The sequence below is a fragment of the Gymnoscopelus braueri genome (assembly GCF_963280865.1).
Source record: "Gymnoscopelus braueri genome assembly, chromosome: 12".
Classification (NCBI taxonomy): Eukaryota; Metazoa; Chordata; class Actinopteri; order Myctophiformes; family Myctophidae; genus Gymnoscopelus; species Gymnoscopelus braueri.
This window is the reverse complement of record NC_137614.1, coordinates 43,284,863-43,308,228: the sequence shown is the minus strand read 5'-3', so window position 1 is coordinate 43,308,228 and position 23,366 is coordinate 43,284,863. Positions and strand designations below refer to the sequence as shown.

The following is a 23,366-nucleotide window of genomic DNA, read 5'->3' as shown; positions in this document are numbered from 1 at the left end:
TCAAATTATTATACATTTTATACATTTGAAAGTGTGTTTTTGCAGTTGGCTTTTAACATTGTTGATGTCATTCTTTGTATGTGCCGCTGTGTGTACAAGCTATATAGTAGTGTACCCTGTTGGATGGGTCTGTAGACTGGTAGTGACCCAACCAACATGGTGAATCTTGGCCACGCCCCCCAAATCACTCCCCCACCCAAGCGAACTTTGCCAGCCCTATTGCTAAATATACTGAAATCAAAACTGGATTCTTATTTTATATGCATTACTGATACTTAAGTCAAATTATATCAGTAACAAAGAAATCATAACCTACTGGCACAAAAAAAACTATTTTTGCTTAGTTTTTACCCCTTTTTTTCTACCCAATTTAGTTGTTGTGCCAGTTGATTCCTCCCACTGTGTGTTGGCCCGCCAGTGATGACATCTGGCCCGGTAAATGATTTTGTAAATAATTTACAAGATCTGACAGTCCCACGTATAGGCTAGTGATTCTCAAAGTGGGGGTCCAGGGATCACCAAGGCTCCTTGAGGGGCTTCCAGGGGGTCCCCAGCTAAATTGTAGTTTGGGACTAAATTGACCCTTAAAAAGCCTTTAACTCTGAGTGTACATATGGAACCAAATGGACCCTACGGTTCCACTTGTACACTCTCTGAGTTATGGGGGTCTGTGACCTAAATTTGCATACCAAACTGGAGATCCTTTTAATTTAAAGTTTGAGAATCTACCCCCACCTTAAGAATGTTTTTATCCATGTTGGGAGTGCTTCACAGGCATGCGTTTCATTAAGTTCCTCTCCATATCTAAGAAGACCTTGAGCTCCTATTCAATGAAAGAGCTTGTTCATCTCTGTTCAAAAGGGAGTATGACTGTCTATCTCCAGGTGTTTTTTTGTTTTTTACTTTTTAATTAGCTACATCAATTCAAGGATGTGGCCTTCACAAAACGATTACCCCAAGTGTGTGTGTGTGTGTGTGTGTGTGTGTGTGTGTGTGTGTGTGTGTGTGTGTGTGTGTGTGTGTGTGTGTGTGTGTGTGTGTGTGTGTGTGTGTGTGTGTGTGTATATATGTATATATAAATATATATGCAGCTGTGACATTTGATTACACACACAAATCTATATGCAATTAAAACACAAATCTTTCTTCAGTAGCTTTTATAGCAATTAATATATTGATTATTGTATAAGACGGTCTGTCAAAGTTCCAGATCGTAACTTAGCCTTTATGTTCCGGTATTTTTTGTTGGGTTCAAGTGGTTTAGAAGTGGCCCATATAGATCATCCGTTTCATAATTACTGTCCATCTGAAAGCACCAACCTCCTGGTGGAGAGCGCATGAGACACTGTCATATAAAGTATGTAAATATAGCACGGCGCTATGCGACATGAACTGCCACGTGGTTGCGAACATGAAGGTCCATACTGTGCCTCATGGACGAGCTCCTTGCCTTCTCATTTGAGCCTCGACTGCCTGTCTGCAGGCAGTTTTCTCATGGCTGGGGCCAGGCTCCCCTGAGAAACAAATGGACGTCATCTCCCTCTCTCTCTCCTCACACTCCCTGGAACGCTGGTGCTCTCTGGCCCCTTTCTTCTCCAAATCTACAGACCTCTCAAAACAAAACTAGTCAGACTACTACTAGACCTCACACCTAGGACTCACCTAACACCTGCTCATTATGCTAGGGTGGGATAGCTCAGGGTAGAGGACGGAGTACAGCAACTTGCAACAGGCCTGGTTTTCAAGATACTCAAGGGAACAGTGCCCACGTACCCGTCTAACTACTTCAAAAGAGTGAGTAACGCCCACAGGTACAACACCAGAGGGAGCTCCACAGATCTCATTCCCCCCAGATTTGGCAGAAACATGGGGATGAATTAATTCAACAAAATGTGGAATGCCCTACCACCAGCCATCAAAAAGTGCAACTCCCTAGTCTTCTAGCTTGCCAAAAGAAATGAACCCCCACTGTTTTTCTGTAAAATACTTTTATTGCTCCTAGTATTGATGATTTCTTGTATGGTATTATAAGTCTTTATACAGTATGTCTTGATGAATTGAATACACAGGAGTCAGGTCCACAATGGAAACAAGCCCTCATCATTGTATAACTGTACTTTTTGCAAACTGTTAAAAAGTATTCAATCAATCAATAAAAATACTGCTCTAGAAAACCCTTCCCATCCTTTTGGGTGGAGTTGCAGTAGCAGTCATCTCTCCTTCACTCTCTGCTCATCTGCTGTGTACAACACCCTTTCTGCTAAAGGTTCCAAAAACAAACTCTGCTTTCAGTTTGTTGTCATTTCAGTCTGCTGCTGCCAGAGACTGGAATGACCTACACAAAAAAGTTTGAAACTGGACACCTTCATCCCAAAATTGGCTTTTTAAAGATTCTATTGAGGACATTCTCAAAGAAAAACGTTGCCGTCCTTCAGACAGTTAAGACCTGCTAATTGTATCGGTCTTTAATCTGATTATTGCATTAATGCAAAGTAAATATTGCTGTTAATTGGTTTTAATTGTTGATTTCTCTTCCTTTTTAATACTGTGATTTTAATATCGTTTGCCCTAGTAATACGATTAATTAATAGTATTAATATTTGCAAACCATCTACTTAATCGTTCTCATTTTCCCTTTAGTGTAGTTTTATAAACATGGAAAAGCTATATATGGAAACATGGAAAATGCATGTAGCTTATATGAAAATGTACCTTCTGAAAGCTAGTGAAGTCTCAAGGAAACGCATGGCATCCATGCTTTCGGCATCCGTGTTTTCCAATTCCTGCCTGGCCCCCTCTTTCTCCTCCTTTTTCTTCTGTGTCCCTGATTTTCTTCCAATTTCTTAGCATCTTCACCTAAAAGCATTTCAAAGTATATTAAATACAATTAATGTCAGCCATCAAACACAAAGTAGCAAGTCAAATAACGGCAGAAATATGAGTGGAGCATTTATGATGAATGCTATTATGAATGTAGCATTAGTTTATTTTTCTGCATTTCTATGCTACCCCCCAAATCGGGTTCAGAAAAAAAAATGTGTCACTTTGACAGCTTCGTCACGTTATCATAAATGTGGCTATAATGTGCGTTTGAGTACACGTACAGTCACCCCTGCCCTTCACTATTGTAAGTACTCATTACAAACTGTGGACAAATATATGCAGCGTCATCATATCCAGCAAACATTCAAACATGAATATAGCCTACAGTAGCCACTAGATGGAGCCGGTCCTTATGCAGGGACAACAACAGGACCTCTGGGTTCTTGTGATGGTCTTATTTAAAAGGCAGTCTCTGTGGCCTGTCAGGAAACAGAAATAGAACAGATAAACACATTTAGCCAAACTGCTGCAGAAATAGAAGGCCAGAGGTCACCAGATGTCTTTGATCTTGACCGCGAGTCACCATTTTCGATGACACCAGGGTTATTTCTTCCCTACGAAAGGGTGCTTGAAATAAAATAAAAAACACTCAATGCTTACATCATGAAATTTGTGATGGGCTAAGGTCAAAAACCTGAATTAGAAAAAACTAAACGATCAGCTGACTAACATGTACAATGACTTAAGTTCTGACTTGAAGGTTGTTGCTGGGGGTCAGGTGGTCTTTTGCCCAGCAGCAGGATGTAGAGATAATGGATGTTTACCTTCAAAACAAAACAGGACTGTCTTCTCCCTTGTGCAAGCATGTGACCAAGCGGGGCCTTGTTGGCAGGCGTGTTGTTCCAGCGAGCTTGCCAGTGGCTGTGCAGTGGCATCGGCCCATGGTAAGAGTCCCCCCCCCCCCCCCCCCCCCCCACACCGGGGGGGGGTGTGGAGTGTCTGGACTGCGTCTCTCATGCGAGGGTTCCACCACGTTGCCACTGCAACAGCAAACATTAACACCACGCTACCAAGTATTGCACATGTGTGGGGATTTCACTGAGGGGGCCTGTTCACATGCTAGGACGGCAAAGCTATATATATATAATCTGGTGGTTTTCAATACGACACTCGATTTGTCTGTTCAAATTTCAAACGTAGCAGATCACTAGTTAGTTTGGAATTAACCCATTAACTCATTGACTGCCAGAGTTAAAACCTCGTTCATAGCAGCCCTTGCCAGCGATTTTCGTGTTTTTTTGTTTCGTTATTTTGTTATTTAATTCACATCTAGAAAGTCTACCTTGACACTTGAATCGTTTTGGTCGTTCCACCACTAGAGCGCAGCACATACCAAGCTTGATCGCCTCTCGATCACACTCGCCCCCTCCCAGACCCACTCACACAGTGAAACACATGAACCGGAAGTGAAATGTCTCAGATTCTGTTATCGGCGAAAATTACTTTGTGATACACAACGGGGATGACTGTTCGTCACCCAGACCATAGATTATAGGAGGGGAGGTCTCCGATCGCTTTTCATAGCGTGTGAAAAACCGTTTGTTTCCCTATTATGGTCGAAAATGACTGGGGGGAAAAATGTAAAACCGAAAACGGAACCCAAGTCATGGAACCGGATGCAGTGGTGGTTGAAGTAAGTGGAACCCGAAACTTAGCCTGATTCATAACAGAATAGCGTGATCAGAGCATAAAGATCAATAAAGACGTTAGATCGCATTAATGCGATCCTGGCGGCCAAGCGCGCTATTTATTAGATCGCGTTAATGCGATAATGGCGGCCAATGAGTTAAGACCTGGAACGCATCTGTGTCACTTTTTGATTTGAGCTAAAAAAAAGCATTATTTTACACTTTGGCTATTCAAAAATAGCAGATATACAAGCTCATAGCGCGGCACCGAGTGCCGCGCTACGAGCTTGTAGATCGGCTATTTTTTTTAAATCGTGAAAATGTGTTCAAATCTTTGAATATATATTGTTTAAAGCAAACATTTTTAACTCTATTCTTCGCTTCTTTGGGGTCCCTGGAACAAACATTTTGAGATGGGGGTCCGCGGCCAAATACATATATAATAAAAATAATTTTGGGAGTCCTCGACATGAAAAAGTTTGAGCACCACTGATATAGAAACATACGTTTTTTCAGAAAACTGTTGGGATTTAGAAGACATTTGTAGAATCGGCTTTGGGTCTTAATGGGTTAAACCACATGTTTTCAATGTTTGGGGGGGGGGGGGGGGCAATTGGAAAGGAGAAGAAATATATATCTAAATCAATTCATAAGATTATATTGTACCACTTTCAACCTGGCACACCCCCCCAAAAAAATTCAAACAGTTTCACAATAATACGTCACCAGACTTTCCACCTCGGAGGAAAGCCTGGTATTCGTTCTAAAACTAGCCGTGTGATATGGTTTAGATAAAAAAAGGAAAACAATTATCGTGGTTCCGGTTGGCGTTGTCGCATTGTTTTTGTTCCCTACATAATGCGACTCAATTAGTTTAGTCTCGCTAGTCGTGCCACGAGTTAGAATATAAAATGGACATACCAAACGATTATTGTACCAAAAGAAACGAAACGATTATACCAAACTAAACAAGTTTTCGACTAGGGGAATCATTTTGGAGATGCACGGCGCCGGTGGTTCCGGTCGTTGGTTCCGGCCACCTGATGTTCCGACCGGATCAGAAACCCGAAAATGGAATTGATCCCAGGCTAGTCTCACAATAGCGGGACGGCAGCCAGAGTCCTTGGTATGGAAAAGGGTTTGGGTAACCCCTGCACTAGCAGACACAGACCAGCATTGGCAAAGGAATTTAACTTAATTTTATTAAAACAACAGTGAATAAAGAACTTTCTCACCAATAAAACGTTTTTAACCTCTTGAAAGAGACATGATAGACAAAAATGCAAATTAGTTTCCAAATCATTTTTTTTAAATATTTAAGACAACTTGCCAAAATATCCAGCTCATGATAACCCATGACCCATGATAAGGAAGTGACCAGAAAAGATCAGATCAAGGCTCTGGACGGTCGACACATATAGCCATTGCTTTTTTGTTAAAATGTGCAAATTCAACGTTTTTCCTCAATCACTCATGCTTCCTGTCTGAAAGAATATAATCCTCCAGAATGACAGAAAAAAAAAATAAAGGAGAAAAAAAAACAATAAAAAGCAATTAAAAGATAAAGATGACAATAATAAAATTCCCATATCTATTCCATTCTGATTAAGACAATGCAGAATCAAATACTACTGTGCAACTAAAGCCTGATTTATACTTCGTTGTGCGCCGGTGTCGCGCGCCGTAAAATTGCCGATCTACGAGCTTTACGACGCGTCGCCGTCGTTGCCACGTGAGGCGCCCGACACCGTCGTACGAACAGGGTATAAATTAAGCATTACATGGACTACATCCAACTGCTTGCTTTTGATGGTCAGAGGTGAAGTTGTGCAGAGTAAAATAAGACTCGTTTATACTTCCGCCGTACGCCCGCGTTGCTCGACCCAAATTGCGCGTTTTCTTAAAAAAGGAGAATTCCACCCGGCGTTTTCCGTACCTTTTATATGATATTATGATGTCCTAGGACGAGTGGTACGGTAGAAACAATTCATAACTCCGTCCCGAGTCGACCGCAGCTAAAAAAGCCGAGCCTATGGGACTTGCGCTAGGTCGCGTATTTTAATAGCTTTTTTTTCTTCTTGGTGAGATCTAACGTCCTTATGGACAGAAAACCCTCCCATAATGTTTTTGTCCCAAATGGGCCGCCGTAGTGTTGACAAAGTGACGTGCATGACGACGTCACGGGTGAAATCTCGTCTTGCGAGACTTCCGGAGAGGCGCATCCGACATAAAACACTGTGGAGTGTTTTCTGTCCATAAGAACGTTAGATCTCTTAGGCTATTCAAAAATAGCAGATCTACAAGCTCATAGCGCGGCACTCGGTGCCGCGCTATGAGCTTGTAGATCTGCTATTTTTGAAAAATCGAGAAAGAATATATATATCTTTTTTTTCAAAGAACTGTTAGGATTTAGAAAAACATTTTTGAATCGGCCTCAGGCCTTAATGGGTTAAAATACGCGATCTAGCGCAAGTCCCATAGGCTCGGGTTTTTAGCTGTGGTCGACTCGGGATGGAGTTACACATTTTTTTCTACCGTGTACCATCACTAGGATATCATAATATCATATAAAAAGGTAAAGAAAAACGTCGGGCGGAATTCCCCTTAAACGCGTCATTCCTGTCGAGTGACAAGGTCGCGCGACCCAAGTATGAATGAAGCCTCAGTTCAAGGCTTTGTTGTTTTCTCTTTAAGGCAAGTAAGCTTTTTGAAGGGTCCTCTTCATCAGAAACGCTTTGTGCAGAGCTCAAACTCCAAGAGACAATTCAAGTCTTTCTCTCTCTCTCTCGAGTTTCCTTCAAACGTCTGTGTGTGTGTGTGTGTGTGTGTGTGTGTGTGTGTCTCTCTAGGTAGGCGTGCGTGCACGTCGTCGCGTGTTCCGTCTTTTAGGTAGGCGTGCGTGCACGTAGCATGTCTTGTCTCTAGGGAGGGTGTGCGTGCATGTCGTATATTTACACATGTCGTTAACTGCATTGCCTGCAGAAGACGGGTGGAGGGGTGTGTGTGTGTGTGTGTGTGTGTGTGTGTGTGTGTGTGTGTGTGTGTGTGTGTGTGTGTGTGTGTGTGTGTGTGTGTGTGAGTTCTTGCAGAAGAACACCGATCATTCCTGCAGTGGTTGGCAAATGGCTGGCTTTCCCCCAAGCAGAGATCCATCAGTTTTTGATTGGTTCCTACCAATCGAGCAAAACGCCCTCCATTAGTCGTTCCCAGATTCCACTTCCACCCACTTCTCCTTCTCTTCCTTGCAAGACGTGTTTAACCCATTCAATCCGGGAACGCGTCCGTGTCATTTTTAGATTTCTTTGGGCTATTCAAAAATAGCAGATATATATATTGTAGATCTGCTATTTTTGAATAATCGTGAAAATCTGTGCAAATCTTTGAATATGTATAATTTTTTTAAGTGAACATTTTTAACTCAAATATTTGCTTCTGAGAGGTCCCTGGAACATAATATTTTACAAATGTTTGCTTTAAAAAATATATATATTCCAAAATGTGCAAAGATTTTCACGATTTTAAAAAAAAAATAGCAGATCTACAAGTTCATAGCGCGGCACTCGGTGCCGCGCTATGAGCTTGTATATCTGCTATTTTTTGAATAGCCAAAGAAATCTTAAGACACGGATGCGTTCCCCGGTCTTATAACGGACTCATAAATGTTCACCTTAAACATCTGTGCTTGATGCTTCATTTCGTCCCATATGTGTGTGTGTGTGTGTGAGTGAGATATTTGGCGATGGAGGAGCAGAGGTGGGGTAGGGGGGGGGGGGGCAGCAGAAGGCGGCGGTGTGTGTGTAGTGCCGTCCGAAGCTCTTAGAACACAGGCAGTCTGGAGGTGAGGGTGAAGACGTTGATGTCCTCGGCTTTCGAGGCCCTGTGCAGCGAGGGTTCCGAGGCACTGCGGTTGATCTTGGGGAGGGCGTGCTGGAGGAGCTCGATGGACGACAAGATCTGGAGAGACGCAACGTGCAAACACACACACACAAAGACAGGGGAAGGAGAATTAACACATCGTGTGCCAGAGGTTTATTAAAATAGGGTACGTTCAGTGCCTGCATATCTTCCATCCACTTACGTTGATACGTTTCGTGCTGTAGAAGCCCCGACGCGGAAGTGCATGTAAACAAAGCGTGCGTACGAGACGGCGGAGGGTCCCGACTAACGCCCGGAACAATAATATTTCTAACGCGATCCTCCATTGCAGAGTGATCGCCGATCGAAAACGGCTCACTTCCACCAGGTTAAAAATAAATGGAGATATTAAGCTTTTAGTCAAGGAGTTAACATTGGGGCGGCCGACCGGAAGGATTTTTGACATGGATCCACATCCGGCCTCTCCTTCTCAGAGACTCCTTGGATGATCCCAAAGTTTCGTTAGAGCGCCCCACGTGGGCCCCACGTATAAAAAAAAAGGGCCAAAAACGTACGGACCGTTTATGGCACATGACGCATGGATTCTCAAAAACGGTCCGGACCGTTTATGGCACTCAATGTGTTAAACACATTATGATAATTTTGTCCCCTTTTACTAGTTTTTTTTGGGGGGGGGGGGTATTTGTCATTGTACATTATGGCCATGTGTGAAATTTGCCCCCATGCATTTTTATGTATGGCTGTATTTATGGCTGCTATTAATACAGTGAGGAGTTAAGTGTCTTGCTCGCGGAGGACACTCACAGCCTGGGCGGTCCTGAGGGGGGGGGGGGGGGGGTCACAAAGTCACTGGGGTAAACCAGTGAATTTGTGATTACCAGACAGCAGTGGTGTAAAGTAACTAAGTACATGTACTCAAGTATTGTACTTATGTAACATTTGGAGGTATTTTTGCTTCCTTCAATATTTACCATTTACAATACTTTTACTTCTACCCCACTACATCTCAAGAGGAAAATATTGTACTTTTACTCGTAACTCCACTACAAGTCTATGAAAACTTTAGTTACTAGTTACTTAAAAAATATTTTTTTATACATTTTGAAATTGTGAAATGGGATATTCTGCACAATGAGTGCCTACTTCGTACTTTCGGCACTTTAAGTACATTTTGATACCAATGCTTTTGTACTTTTACTCAAGTACATTTTGGAATTCCAGACCTTTAACTTATAACAAGAGTACTTCTACATTGCAGTATTGATACTTTTACTTAAGTAAAAACATGCGAGTACTTTTTCCCACCACTGCCAGACAGCCTCTCTCTACCCACTCGGCTTGAGACAGCATTAACCCATTAAGACCTGGAACGCATCCGTGTCACTTTTTGATTTGAGCTAAAAAAAGCATTATTTTACACTTTGGCTATTCAAAAATAGCAGATCTACAAGCTCATAGCGCGGCACCGAGTGCCGCGCTACAAGCTTGTAGATCTCCTATTTTTTTGAAAAATCATGAAAATGCGTGCAAATCTTTGAATATATATATATTTTTAAAGCGAACATTTTTTATTCAAATCTTTGCTTCTGGGGGTCCCTGGAACAATATATTTTGAGATGGGGGTCCGCGGCCAAATACATATAATTTTGGGGGGTCCTTGACATGAAAAAGTTTGAGCACCGCTGATATAGAAACATAATTGTTTTCAGAAAACTGTTAGGATTTAGAAGACATTTTATAGAATCGGCCTCAGGTCTTAACACATTCCATGCCAGAGGTTAATATCATAATGTTCTCACCAATGCCAGCGTTTTATTGTTGTTTTTTTCATGTCGCCACAGACCTCGCTAAATAAGTTAAAAGTGCGCGTTCATTTGGTTCTAAACACACAGGGGATCTGTGTGAAACGGCCAGCCAAAACCGTTTCGAAATCCCATCCGCCATCTTGAAGATACAGCAGTGAACGCTAAACAGTGATCAGCGAAGAGAAAAACAACAACCGAGAAAATCGACTTTTAGACAGGATCCCAGACAGGAAGCGGATACGATCGAAAAAACCGGAACCCGAATAATTCCGTTTCCGGTGGTGCTACCGGAAACGGAAGTGGATCAAAAATTTCAGAAAGTGCACTTTTTGTTCATTTCGAGAAAAAAAAGAAAAACACAGGTTCGCGTAGATCTACGCGATTGGCACGTGGCGGCTTTAAATAGGTTCGCGTAGATCTACGCGATTGGCAGTGAATGTGTTAATGGGTTAACGTGGTGGTTTACCTGGGGGAAAAGCGGCCTCCCTTCCTTGGACTTGTTGATGCAGTCGGCCACCAGTCTCTTCATGGCTTTGGGGCAACTCTTGTAGAGCTTACTGAGGTCTGGAGAGAGGAAGCAGCGGCCCACCATGAAGATGATCTGAGAGACAAGTGGAACAGTTAGTAGTTAGGGCATTTGGTTCTCAAAGTGGGGTCCGGGGACCCCCCCAGGGGTCCTTGGGAGGGATATCAGGGCGGGGGTTCCCCAACAACATTAGTTAAAAGCGTCACAATCATTTTAACGCCTTTATCCTTTATTTTATACTTTGGCTACTCAAAAATAGCAGATCTACAAGCTCATAGCGCCACGCTATGAGCTTGTAGATCTGCCATTTTTGAAAAATCTTGAAAATGTGTGCAAATCTTTAAATCTTTTTTTTTTTTTAAGGCGGACATTTTTTAACACAAATCTTTGCTTCTGGCGGTCCCTGGCACAACGCATTTTCAGATGGGGGTCCGCGGCCACATACATATCAATTTGGGGGTCCGCGGGCACGAAAAAGTTTGAGAACCACCGAGTTAGAGGAGGCGTATTTATCTGAAATGGTTCTCAAACATTTTCATGTCGTGTAAAAGAGCCCCGTTGTAAATCCTGCCACATTATCTAAGCTCAACGATGGCCCATGGGGGGGGGTCAGGCGTGGCCATCAGCACCAGATGACCTGAGGAGAGGAACATCAAGCGGTCTGACTGGCATCTGAAACGCCCACGCTATCGCGGTGGCATTGAGTGTATTTGCGATCGGTACTAAACGCATAAGAGCAAAGCTATGTGCTTCCAAATCAGCCGAGTCATTTCAAGCAGGTGAGCAGCACCAGCAGAGCAATGAATCACTCATATTCACAATCTACGGGTTAGACAAGACACCACTGTATGTCTTCAATGCGAGTCTGGCATACGGCCATGAACAGTGTTGCCAGATTTTGCGAGAGAAATGAGCAACCAGGTCTATGAAAACAAGCGACTAGGCCACATTAAACCTACATGCATCGGGTCCCTGGCACAAAATATTTTCAGATGGGGGGTCCGTCGACAAATACATATCAATTTGGGTCCTTGACATGAAAAGAATGTTTGAGAACCACTGATTTAAACAACATGGCAGCAAGCCCAAAATAAGCAACTGCACTTTAGAAGCAAAGCAAGCCCAAAAAAAAACCCCAACCATCAACATTTTCAAGCGACTCAACAGAACAACAAGCCCAAACAAGCCCAAAGTCGCTTATAATAAGTGGACATGGCAACCCTGGCCATAAATTGTATAAGAGGACAGATTATGATCCTGGCCTGGACTGTAGAATGGTCTGAGTAGACATACATAGAACCACAAACACACACAGGGTTGTGTTACTGGCTCTAAAATTAGTCCCGTGGCTCCAGGGTGGCAGAAAGCTTCACAGCCAGCCAGCCAGCCAGGCAGGCAGGGAACACTACTAGTGTTGCCATGTCTGCTTATTCTTAACGACTTGGGCTAGCTTCTAAGTAAAGTTGCTTATAATAATAATGGTAGTTGCGGGTTGTGGTTTTTGGGGCTTGTTTTTAAAGTGTAGTTGCTCATTTGGGCTCGCTTCCAAATGTATTGATTATTGTTAAAACCAGTGGAGGACGTGAAGGACCCACAAATTAATATGAATTTGTCCACGGACCACGCCCCCATTTTGTGCACGTACCAGATTTGAGTTGTTAAAATTAAACTTTTTTAAAACTTTTTTTCCTTACGATATTTTTTAACCCATTAAGACCTGGAACGCATTTGTGTCATTTTTGATTTGAGCAAAAAAAGGCATTATTTTACACTTAGGCTATTCAAAAATAGCAGATCTACAAGCTCATAGCACGGCACCGAGTGCCGCGCTACGAGCTTGTAGATCTGCTATTTTTGAAACATTTTGAAAATGTGTGCAAATCTTTGAATATATATTCTTTTAAAGCGAACATTTTTAACTCCAATCTTTGCTTCTGGGGGGTCCCTGGAACAACATATTTTGAGATGGGGGTCGGCGGCCAAATACATATCATTTTGGGGGTCCTTGACATGAAAAAGCTTGAGCACCACTGATATAGAAACATACACATTTCAGAAAACTGTTGGGATTTAGAAGACATTTGTAGAATCAGCTTCGGGTCTTAATGGGTTAAAATAGCAGAGCTACAGCTTGTAGACCGGTTATTGTCAAATAGCTGATGTATATAGGTGTAAAGTGCTCATGTGGCCTAGTTGCTTCTTTTGGGCTCGTTTTCAGAGACCTGGCTGCTTGTTTCTCTCGCAGAGAAATCTGGCAACGCTGAACACTAACAGTACACAACGTCCACGTGCTGGAAAGAAGTGGGTCACCCGTTCCAATTCTGTTTGACTTGTTTAAATCAAACAATGCGCTGAAAAGGTCACAGGCCTATACTTTATGACCAATCACTTTGTGTTTACATAGGGTACATTATGGTGAGCCACAGGAACGGCCCACGGGACGGAGGACAAAGGTTGCTGGTTAGAATTTAGCTACGCGACGGCATCGGTACGACACATATTGTTGCTGTCGGGGCGGACACCTTGTTATGTCTAAAACGTCCCCTCCCGTTCCCTCAGGTCCAGTGAAGCAAACCTCCTGGAAGTCCCCAAGGCCAAGTACAGTACCTGGGGGGGGACAGGGCTTTCTCTGTTGCTGCCCCCTCCCTCTGGAATGCACTCCCCAACCATAATATTAAAGACACCCCTCCCTCCCTTCAAACCCCATCTCTTCAGGATAGCCTTTCCCAGCTGAGGCAGAGTTAAGATGACCCCCCCCCCCCCCCCCCCTCCTCCCCCCCAACCAATGCTTAGCCTTTTATCATTTTTAATCTAGCACAGTTTCTCTTTTTATAGTTTTTTCTTGATAAAGTTGGTTCCTTTTCTTCCATGTAAAGCGACTTTGGGTACTCAGAAAAGCGCTATATAAATCTGAACTATTATCATTAAACCATTTGTTTTCAGGAAATGTGACTAAATAATAACTACATTGGATCCATGGAACATTGACTCTTTTTTTCCCCCCAAGCTCTATTTATAAAACCCATAGACAGACTTTCACTTTCAAAAATGGTCAAAAACTGTGAAAACAGCAGATCTGCAAGCTCATAGAGTGTCGCAATGTGATACCTTTCTGAGCTTGTAGATCGGGTTCTTTTCGCTACTTCAGTGCGACACTCTTGTACGATGAAGTAGGGCATTAATTGTACGGATAATATGGATTATGGAGATATTTCTTCCGGACTGCAACGCCATTTTAAGCCACGGTATGGGGTTAACCTCACCTGATCTCTGTTTGCTATGTGAGAGTATGGCAGCTCCCCCGTCATCAGCTCATACAGAACGATGCCGTAGGAATACACGTCAGACTGGAAGCTGTACGGGTTGTTGTCCATCCGGATAACCTCAGGAGCCTTTGGACATGAGAGGGGGGGGGAAAAAACACATTTTAAACCTCAACCGTCTTAAATCCTATGCAGTTTTCCAGCTAGATTATAGTGTGTGAGTACTTATTAGAGATGCGCGGACAGGCTTTTTCGCCACCCTAATCCGCGTGTACACGTTCATTATCCAATCCGTCATCCCACCGCATTAATTATATCATCCTATTTATAGACCCGTACCCAGTGGTGTAATGTAACTAAGTACATGTACTCAAGTACTGTACTTAAGTACAATTTTGAGGTACTGTTACTTTACTGGAGTATTTCCAGTTTTCAGTACTTTTACTTTTACGTCTACTCCACTACATCTCAGAGGCAAATATTGTACTTTTAATCCACTACAATTATTTGAAAACTTTAGTTACTAGTTACTTTGCAGATATAAATTATATTATATAAACATACATTAACCACTTTCGCCCTATACATAGGCCATTTGAAAATAGCCGATCTACAAGCTCACAACGCGTCGCATAGCGACGCGTTGTGAGCTTGTAGATCTGCTATGCTACGGCTAATGTGTGCCCAATGGAAAAGGACGTGATATTAAAATACTACAAACGCATGCACGCCGAGATTTCGTGCTTTTAAAAGCTATAAATAAATATATAAATATAGGCCTATTATAGCTCTATTTCCCCCATTATTTCACCCGCGGTTTATCCAATATTAATCAATAATTATATTTGATTGACCCAAATCCACCCAAAATGCAGTTATCCGCGGCAACTCGAAACCGCAAATCTCTAGTACTTATAGATTCTATCAGAGGTTCCGGTGCATTAAGATCTGTGCACAGTCTCAAATAGTTGTCAATAGATCGTGCAGAAATGACTCGTCTTACTGACCATCCACAGAATGGAGCCAGACGGCTGCTCCACCAGATGGGAGCCGCTCCATCTGGCCTTCACCGTAGCTAGACCAAAGTCCCCGATTTTCACCGTCAACCCTTCGTGCAAGAAGATGTCTGCGTTTCTGTCAAGGAAGCGCCACTAAGTCCACGGCAGAAAAGGTTACATGATCAACATTGTGACAAATTATTTTACCTATGAATGCAACACACACACACACACACACACACACACACACACACACACACACACACACACACACACACACACGAGGAAGAAAGGATACTGTTGGATTTCATGTCGCGATGAATGATGTTCTTGGCGTGCAAGTAGCTGAAAGAGAGACAAAGGTTATAATGGCATTCTGCAAATCAATACATTGTAATCAGAATGCATGGATTAAAGCAAAATAAAAGCTAGACTGATTTTTTATTTGTGAGACAGTGGGACAGGACTGCGACTCGTGTTATTTCCAATTAACACAATGTTAAATTGTGACGTTTTAGTAATGTCCCTGCTGTTCAACATAGTGCCAACTAGGTTGGCACTATGTAATCACAGATTGAGGCTTTAACCCTTGCCTTTCATGAAATATCCCAGACCATTAGGGTTTTATGGAAAATTCTTCTAAACCTATTGCTAGTTTGACCACTTAATGCTAAAATCTTTAAAAAGACGACTACAAATATGTCACTGTGCAACATGCTTTCATAGAAGACATTCTAGCTTCTCTATGGCAGTGGTTCTAAAACGTTTTCATGTCAAGGACCCCCAAAATGATATGCATTTGGCTGTGGACCCCCATCTCAAAATACTTTGCCCCAGAAGCAAAGATTTGAGTTACAAATGTTGGTAAAAAATATATATATATATTAAAGATTTGCGCAAATTTTCAAAAATAGCAGATCTACAAGCTCATAGCGTGGCACTCGGTGCCGCGCTATGAGCTTGTATATCTGCTATTTTTGAATAGCCAAAGTATACAACACTGGTTAAAGTGGTTAAAATGATTGTGACGCTAGGGCATTCACAACTAATGATTTGTGTGAGTCGACTGTTTTGACCAATTAGTAGTCGACTAGTCGAAAAAAAATTTTTTTTAGGGGGGGCATTGTTTTAATGCCAACCTACTACTATATTACTATTATTATCCTCCTGCCCTTATTTTTATGGCGTTTTAAGGGAAGCGCTTCTGGCACAGCACCACAGCACCGTCTCCAAGGATCCCCATTGCCCAATAATAGGCTTTTATTGGGCATACTTTTGACCCCCTTTTGATAAAAAATAAAGTCAGGAGGATAATAATAATAGAAAGACGGGCCATTACTATGGCATTAAAAAAAAAAAAAAAAAAAAAAAAAAAAAAATTCTTTCTCAACTATTCGACTAGTACCAACAGAGTCGACTAGTGGTTATACTAGTCGACTAGTCGACTAGTTGGTGAAAGCCCTAGACGCTACACATCAACTTATTCAGCTGGGGACCAACTGGTACCCCGCCAAGGACCCCCCTCTCTATGGAACTGAAATCAGTCGTGGGGGGTACTGAGAACTTTAAATCCATGAGAATGCTATTCTTTGGTAAACCTTACTCCATGCCCTGAGCACACTGCCTGGCGATGTCTATGAGCTGAAACATCTGGTAGTTGGTCTCCTGGACGTGGAGATGCTTGTACAGGCTGCTGCCCTCGCACCACTGCGTCACAATGGCCAGGTTGTCCTTCGTCATGTAACCCATGAACAACAGGATGTTGACGTGTCGTGTTTTCCTGTGGTCAGAGGAGCGCGGCGCGGAAGAGGAAATTACCAGAATAAAAAAGATGAGATAACAGTTTCGAGAAGATCTCTACAGACAGAATTCATCCGGGGTTTCGTAACTGTTAAGATAGACAGATTAAGTTTGGCTATTTCAACCAAGGTAGGCCTCGTAGGGTAAGTGATATTTTTTGGTTAAAACAAAAAGCTTTATGTTAAAAGGTTAAAGCACTATATTCTGATCCTATGATATGAAATCCTTGCTATAGTGCGTTTGTTCAGTCACACGGGTCACCCCGTCTTTCCAGCTCTTTAATAAACAGAAAATACATTTTCAGGTAGGTGACAAAGTTTCAGCCAATCAGGAGAGAGTACTCATTTATCAGCTTAATTTTTGATAATGATCCAGTTCCAATTTTGTCTGCTCATTTATTTGTGTCATCACTTCCAATTTCACTTGTGAGACTCTGTTCCTGAACAAACACTCTATAGCAACGAGTACTATCAGAATATAGAGTTATTTAACACTTATTTTAGCCAAAGAAAATCACTTACCCTACCTTTAACTATTTCGACCAATAAAAACTTCAGATTCTGGGGACAAATTGCATCCGTGTCGTGTTTAACATGATATATGTCTTACCTCAGGACAGCTACTTCATTTCTGAAGGCCTGGAACTGCTCTGGCGTGGGGTCAACCACCTTTAAAATCTTCACTGCTACGTCACCTAGAGCAGGTGGAAAAATAAAAGCATGTTTAACCACTTAACCCTATTTATGCTTTGTTGACTGGGGTCCCCGAGCGGTCTATACTTGGTCCCCTCCTTTTTGCCCTCTATAATAGCGGATCTACAAACTCACAACTGTTATAATTTTTTTTGCCAAATGTTCGCCTATTATGAAATGCCTAGAGTCGGGATGCTAGGGTTCATGTGGTGAAGAAGAGGGGCGCGGTAGCCAGTGTTGCCATGTCTGCTTATTATAAGCGACGTTGGGCTTGTTTTTCTGTTAAGTTGGTTGTAATAGGTAGTTTTTTTGGGCTTGTTTCTAAAGTGTAGTTGCTTATTTGGGATCGCATCCTAATGCTGTTTAAACATATTCAAGTACCCCCAAATGAATATGCATTTGTCCCTAACCCCCATCTGAAAATATTTTGTGCCAGGGACACCCCTGGTTGACACCCCTGGTTGCCTATTTCTCTCACAAAATCTGGCAACACAGTGCAATAGCGCAGTGTGCCATTGCAGGAAGCCGTAGTAAACTCAAAGACGGGAAGACGCGTCATGTCACTGCCACAAGGTTACATAACATGTCACTTGTGAATTGACCAACACTCACTACCTCAAAAGAGACGTGACAAAACACCAAACTGTCATAGATACAGATGTTAAAAAAAGTGGCAAACATTCTCACCGTGCCATTTCCCTTTGTATACGGTCCCGAATGAGCCCGAACCAATACGGGATTGTAGACACACCTCGCTGGAATCAATCTCCCAGTAGTAACTAGAGTCCCGCTTGTCTCTGGGTCTCTGGATTGGGACACAAAGCAAAACATTTACAGCATGCAAGCGTTCATGAAGTCGCTCTGAAAGTGATCCAAATGACATCGTTCACCACATTCGTTGTCGTTAAGAGTTGTGCCGTGAACTCTGCCATCTACTTGAGTTAGAACGATTTTTTAAAATACATATACAGTAGTTATCATACAGTAGTTATTATAGTTCTCGTTCTCGATTGTGAATGGCCCTTAAAGCTGAGCAATGGCACCAGAAACTAGTAGGTATTCTATTTGTATATGGTGCAAATTATACACGGAGGTAGACAGAATTTGAATATATCTGGTGTGTGTTATCTACGGTGCCATCAGAATGCATGATGAGAAAGAAAAGAATGCAGAACCTACAATTTTGTTTTTCTCCTGAGTGTTGAAGGACGTGGCCCTCTCTCTCTGGGCAGGCGTGGGGAGTTTGTGGGAGTGGGACTGGGACCCCCACCCTGTAGGGCTCTGGCTGGGGGAACTGCCCTCTGAAAAAAAGAAAAGAAAAAAAGGTTAATGGATGGAGAGAAAGCATTCAGGACAGGACCTCCAGATTCTGTGGATTTGTACTAATGTAAGCTAGCCGAGTTGTGTGTTCCTCAGCTCAGTAAGTCAAGTGTTCACTTCACTCACCAGAGTCATGGTCGCGCATCGCGTCCTACAGAGACAAAAACGAAGAAAATATATGGTGACTGCTTTGACAAAAAAAATCAAATCAAATACAGGTCACTCTTGATTTCAGCAACAATTGAATAGGACTGCAACAGTTCACAAAAATCGATTTTTATTTTTGTATCCGTTTCGAAAAAAAGAGAAAAGATTTGCAAGCTCTCGTGTGTCGTGATGCACTGGGAGCTTGTTGATCACCTATTTTCACAATTTCCGTGCAACACTACTGTACCACAAAATATGAAATCGGGCTTAAAGGGATAATTCACCCCCAAAATGACTTTTTTTCCCTATCGATTACACACCCCATGATGATTTGAATTCATGGAGATTTTTTGGTTTTCTTTTGTCGCATTCCTAAGCCAATAATTTGATGACCAGCGGCGGCTCCGGTAGGAGACTCATTAGCAGCTTTCTGCCAGTCATCACATTATTAGCTTAGGAATGCAACAAAGAAAAATGCTTCATGGGGTGTGTAGTTGATAGATTTTTTTAAATAAAAATTGGTTAATACTAATCGATATACTCGATAAAAGAAATCTAGATTTTTTTTTTGTGTGTGAATTCGTTAAAAAACGAAAAAAAAAAAAAAAAAAGTGCTTCTCGATTATGTGATTGATCGAAAAAATGTTATCTCTATGGAAATAATTGATAGTTGCAGCCCTACAACTGAGTTGTGCAAAAACATGGTTAGCCCGTTTACAGACTGCACAGACACACAGCTTCCTAACCTTTATTCTCGGACTCTCGGACGCCGCCTCAACAAAGTGAACATTACCTACTCTCCTCTTCAGCCAGAATCTATGGCACCAGGTGCTTGGGGAGGCATTCAGGCAGTCTAGCTATTCCCCAGCAGGGGAACATACAAGACCCCAGAGAAGAGAAGCGGGGGAAAGGGAAGGAGACAGTAGAGGAAAGGAAAGGAAAAGACAGTGGAGGAAAGGAAAGTAAGGATAGAAGAACGGTAAAAGTGCTGCCGCCAGGGTCGAACCGGGAACGCATCCGTGTAACCACTTTAACCATTATTTTTTATACTTTGGCTATTTTTGAAAAATCTTGATAATGTGCAAATCTTATTAAAAAAAATATATATATATATATATATATATATATATATATATATATATATATATATATATATATATATATTTTATTATTATAAAAAAAAAATTGCGAACATTTTGAATTCATATTTGCTTCTGGGGGGGTCCTCTGGAATTAAATATTTTGAGGGTCGGCGGCCAAATGCATATCATTTTGGGGGTCCTTGACATGAAAAAGATTGAGAACCACTGATTATAGCAACATGAGTTAACAACTGTTTTATTTAGAAGACATTTGTAAAATCCCCAGAAGCAAAGATTTGAGTTAAAAATGTCCAATATATATTCAAAGATTTGCACACAGTTTCAAACATTTTCAAAAGAAAAAGCTCATAGCGCGGCACTCTGTGCCTTGCTATGAGCTTGTATATCTGCTATTTTTTTAATAGCCAAAGAAATCTTAAAATGACACAGATGCGTTCCCGGATTGAATGGGGTTATTGGTAAGAGTTTCAAATCAGGAGGAATATTCTACAACAGTGATTCTCAACCGTTTGGATTTCAAGGACCCCCATTTTGACGCGCTTTAGGCCACGGACCCCCAGTCAAAAGAATTTCTTCTAAATCTCTGGGGACTCCAATATACACTGTAAAATGCTCAGTGTTGATTGAACTCAAGAGTGTACAAATGGAACCAAATGGACCCAGCGCATTTGGTTCCACTTATCCATTCTCAAAGAGTTACGGACCTGTGAGGGTTCTTTTGGACCCCTGGTGGTCCCCGGATCCAGACGTTGAGAACCAGTGTTCTACAAGGTAGGGCTGGCTGGGCAATATAAACCAAACACCACAATATCGATATCGTCGTGATATTGCGATAATATTAATTTTCTTTTTCATTTGCAAAACATCAATATAATCAATATTATATATCGATGCAATATCGGTATATTGCTCAGCCCCACTACAAAGCATGCAGAATGATTATGATGTGAGATGCGTTCCAGCAGCACCCGGGTGAAAACAAACAGAACTAATTGAACAGGGACGGTAAATAAGGTGGAATAAAATAGGATAAGATGGTTGAAAGGTGCTGTAAGTGATTTATTTGTTTTGTTTTATTGATGTTATTCCATAGTCTTAGGCTTTTCCCTAATAGTTATTTTGTCCCCACCCCCCCATGTAAAGCGTCTTTAGGTACTTAGAAAAGCTTATTGCTAAAAAGCTAAAGCTTTAGATTCCAATAACAATCATGGCATTAGTGTTCTGTAACAGGGATCTCCCCGTCCCTCCAGCTCTTTAGTAAACACAAAATACATTTTCAGGTGGGTTACAAATTGTAGTTCCAGGGACCGCTCAGGGTTCCTTGAGGGGGATTCCCTTAACAGTTACGGGTCCATTTGTACACCCTCAGGGTTACAGGGGTATCCTTGCGATTCAAAAGTTTAAGAACGACTGCTCTATAGCAATGATTTCTATCAGAATAGGGAGCCATTTAACAATTATTTGAACAAAACAACATCACTTACAAGCCCTTTAAAAAAGGGGGTACAAAGAGAGGCAGAGAGAGAGAGGGCAGAATAAAGAGTCACGCAAACGAAGCTGAACTGCATCCAGTTGTGATGACTAAACACAGTGGTACGTTATACAGCAGGCGGGCTGGAATGCCTGCTGCGTAAGAGGAGGGGTAAGATCACTCCCTAGGCTGGTGGGGGGGGGGGGGAGATATTTATAAGACCGGCTGCCCAGACCTCCAGGAGGACCCGGGGGGGGGGGGGGGGGGGGCCGCGTGGTGTGTAGTTACCTCGATCATGCTGCAGTCGACGGGCAGGGTGGTGCTAACCATGTGGACGTTGGGCGTGGAGGTGGAGCGCTGCCTCTGGGACAGAATGCAACCCGTCGGCGGGTAGGGCGTGGTGTAGTTGAAGGCGTGCGGGGTGGAGTAGCGGTGCATGGTGCTGCCGGGAGAGGACACGACACAAGAGAGAGAGGACAGAAAAGGTCAGGGGGTCATCGATATGTCACCCGAGACTTGTCATTGTCCGGTGGAAAATATTAGATTTAGTTTTTTACATGACATTATAACGTTCTTATTTTGATCATAAGACCCAATTTACTGAATGTCAGTCCAGGGCCTGTCACAATTATTACATAATCGTCTAAGCGTAATTATTTGAGAGAATCGCAATTGTTTTTGCATAATAGTCATAATCGTTTCCATCTTGAATTTTTCACACACATTTTCAAATATTAAAAACGCTAAAATAGCAGATCAGCTATTTCTGCAATTTTTACATGTATAAATGATCAAATATGTCAATAATTCATTTGTATATTTCAGTTACTTGTCATATCTGCCCTGTACAATTTTTGATTATGAAGCCTAAAAGGCTTCATATGTTCCAATGTTCAACGCCAAACACACAATTAAAATCGTTAATCGCAATTATTTGAGTGACAATTAATCGTCAACTTAAATTTGTAATGGTGACAGCCCAGTGTCAGTCTCCAGGTTTTCTTCAGAATATGTATGACACTGATTTACTATGACACCTTTTTTATTTCCAAGGACCCCCATAACTCTGAGAGTGTACAAATGGTACCATATGTACACTCTCAAAGTTACAGACCTGTAATGGTCCATTTTGACCACCTTCAAGGAACGCCGAAGGTCCCTCAACCCACTTTGAGGACCACAACACTAGTAGTACACATTTAGGGCTAGCGCCTGTTTTTCTGGTAATATTTTGTTATGTCCATAGCAAAAATAGAATTTTGACAGAAATGTCCACCACAAGCTAGCATGGCGATGAACCCTAGAGAAGATGCATTACAAATGTTACCGAGTGACTGACTGCCACCGGTCTGTAGGACAAACTAGAGAGAAAAAAATGACAACAAAATTAAACACTATGAAAACCCACTGAACACCAGTGTAAATTCTTAAATGACAACAAAATTAAACATTATGAAAACCCACTGAACGCCAGTGTAACTTCTTTCATTTAGACTGTGTTGGGTGTGGTGGATGCTACAGTTGTTTTGTCGGTTTCATTTCTGCCATTTTCTCTCACTTTCTCCCATTGCAGGCATCACCCCCGTCATCACAGTTAACCACTTCAGTCCTATATACAGTAATTCACTGTATGAAAAATAGCGAAAGTAGACAATCTACAAGCTCACAACGTGTTACGATCAATGTTTTGATTCATTTTGTATTTATTCTTGCCCAAAATAGGGATGCCAGAGTTTGTGGTTAAGACACTTTTCTGTTTTTAGCACCATTAGCTCCTTCTTCCTCCGAGAAGGCAAGAGGAAGTCTGTGTGACCAGAAATGACAAGGCCTGGTGAATACATACAAATAGACACA

The 23,366-nt window shown here is 42.0% G+C and overlaps 1 protein-coding gene across 2 annotated transcripts in view; it reads right to left on the bottom strand.

Annotated features, from left to right (window-relative positions):
• Positions 1-8,327: 8,327 nt before the first annotated feature.
• raf1a (Raf-1 proto-oncogene, serine/threonine kinase a) overlaps positions 8,328-23,366 on the bottom strand; it is a gene marked incomplete at its 3' end in the record, with an annotated part of 28,076 nt that continues 13,037 nt past the window's right edge. Inside the window, exons 7-18 of one of the 2 annotated variants that reach the window (XM_080443436.1) lie at positions 21,801-21,954; positions 19,685-19,795; positions 18,918-18,942; positions 18,651-18,772; positions 18,159-18,276; positions 17,389-17,473; positions 16,583-16,759; positions 15,278-15,324; positions 14,989-15,107; positions 13,982-14,110; positions 10,659-10,793; positions 8,328-8,465 (exon numbers count right to left, since the gene is read on the bottom strand). In XM_080443436.1, the coding sequence (XP_080299562.1) occupies positions 8,328-8,465; positions 10,659-10,793; positions 13,982-14,110; positions 14,989-15,107; positions 15,278-15,324; positions 16,583-16,759; positions 17,389-17,473; positions 18,159-18,276; positions 18,651-18,772; positions 18,918-18,942; positions 19,685-19,795; positions 21,801-21,954 (1,360 nt within the window). The remainder of the gene's footprint in view (positions 8,466-10,658; positions 10,794-13,981; positions 14,111-14,988; positions 15,108-15,277; positions 15,325-16,582; positions 16,760-17,388; positions 17,474-18,158; positions 18,277-18,650; positions 18,773-18,917; positions 18,943-19,684; positions 19,796-21,800; positions 21,955-23,366) is intronic. The other variant, XM_080443437.1, reaches the window with a different exon arrangement.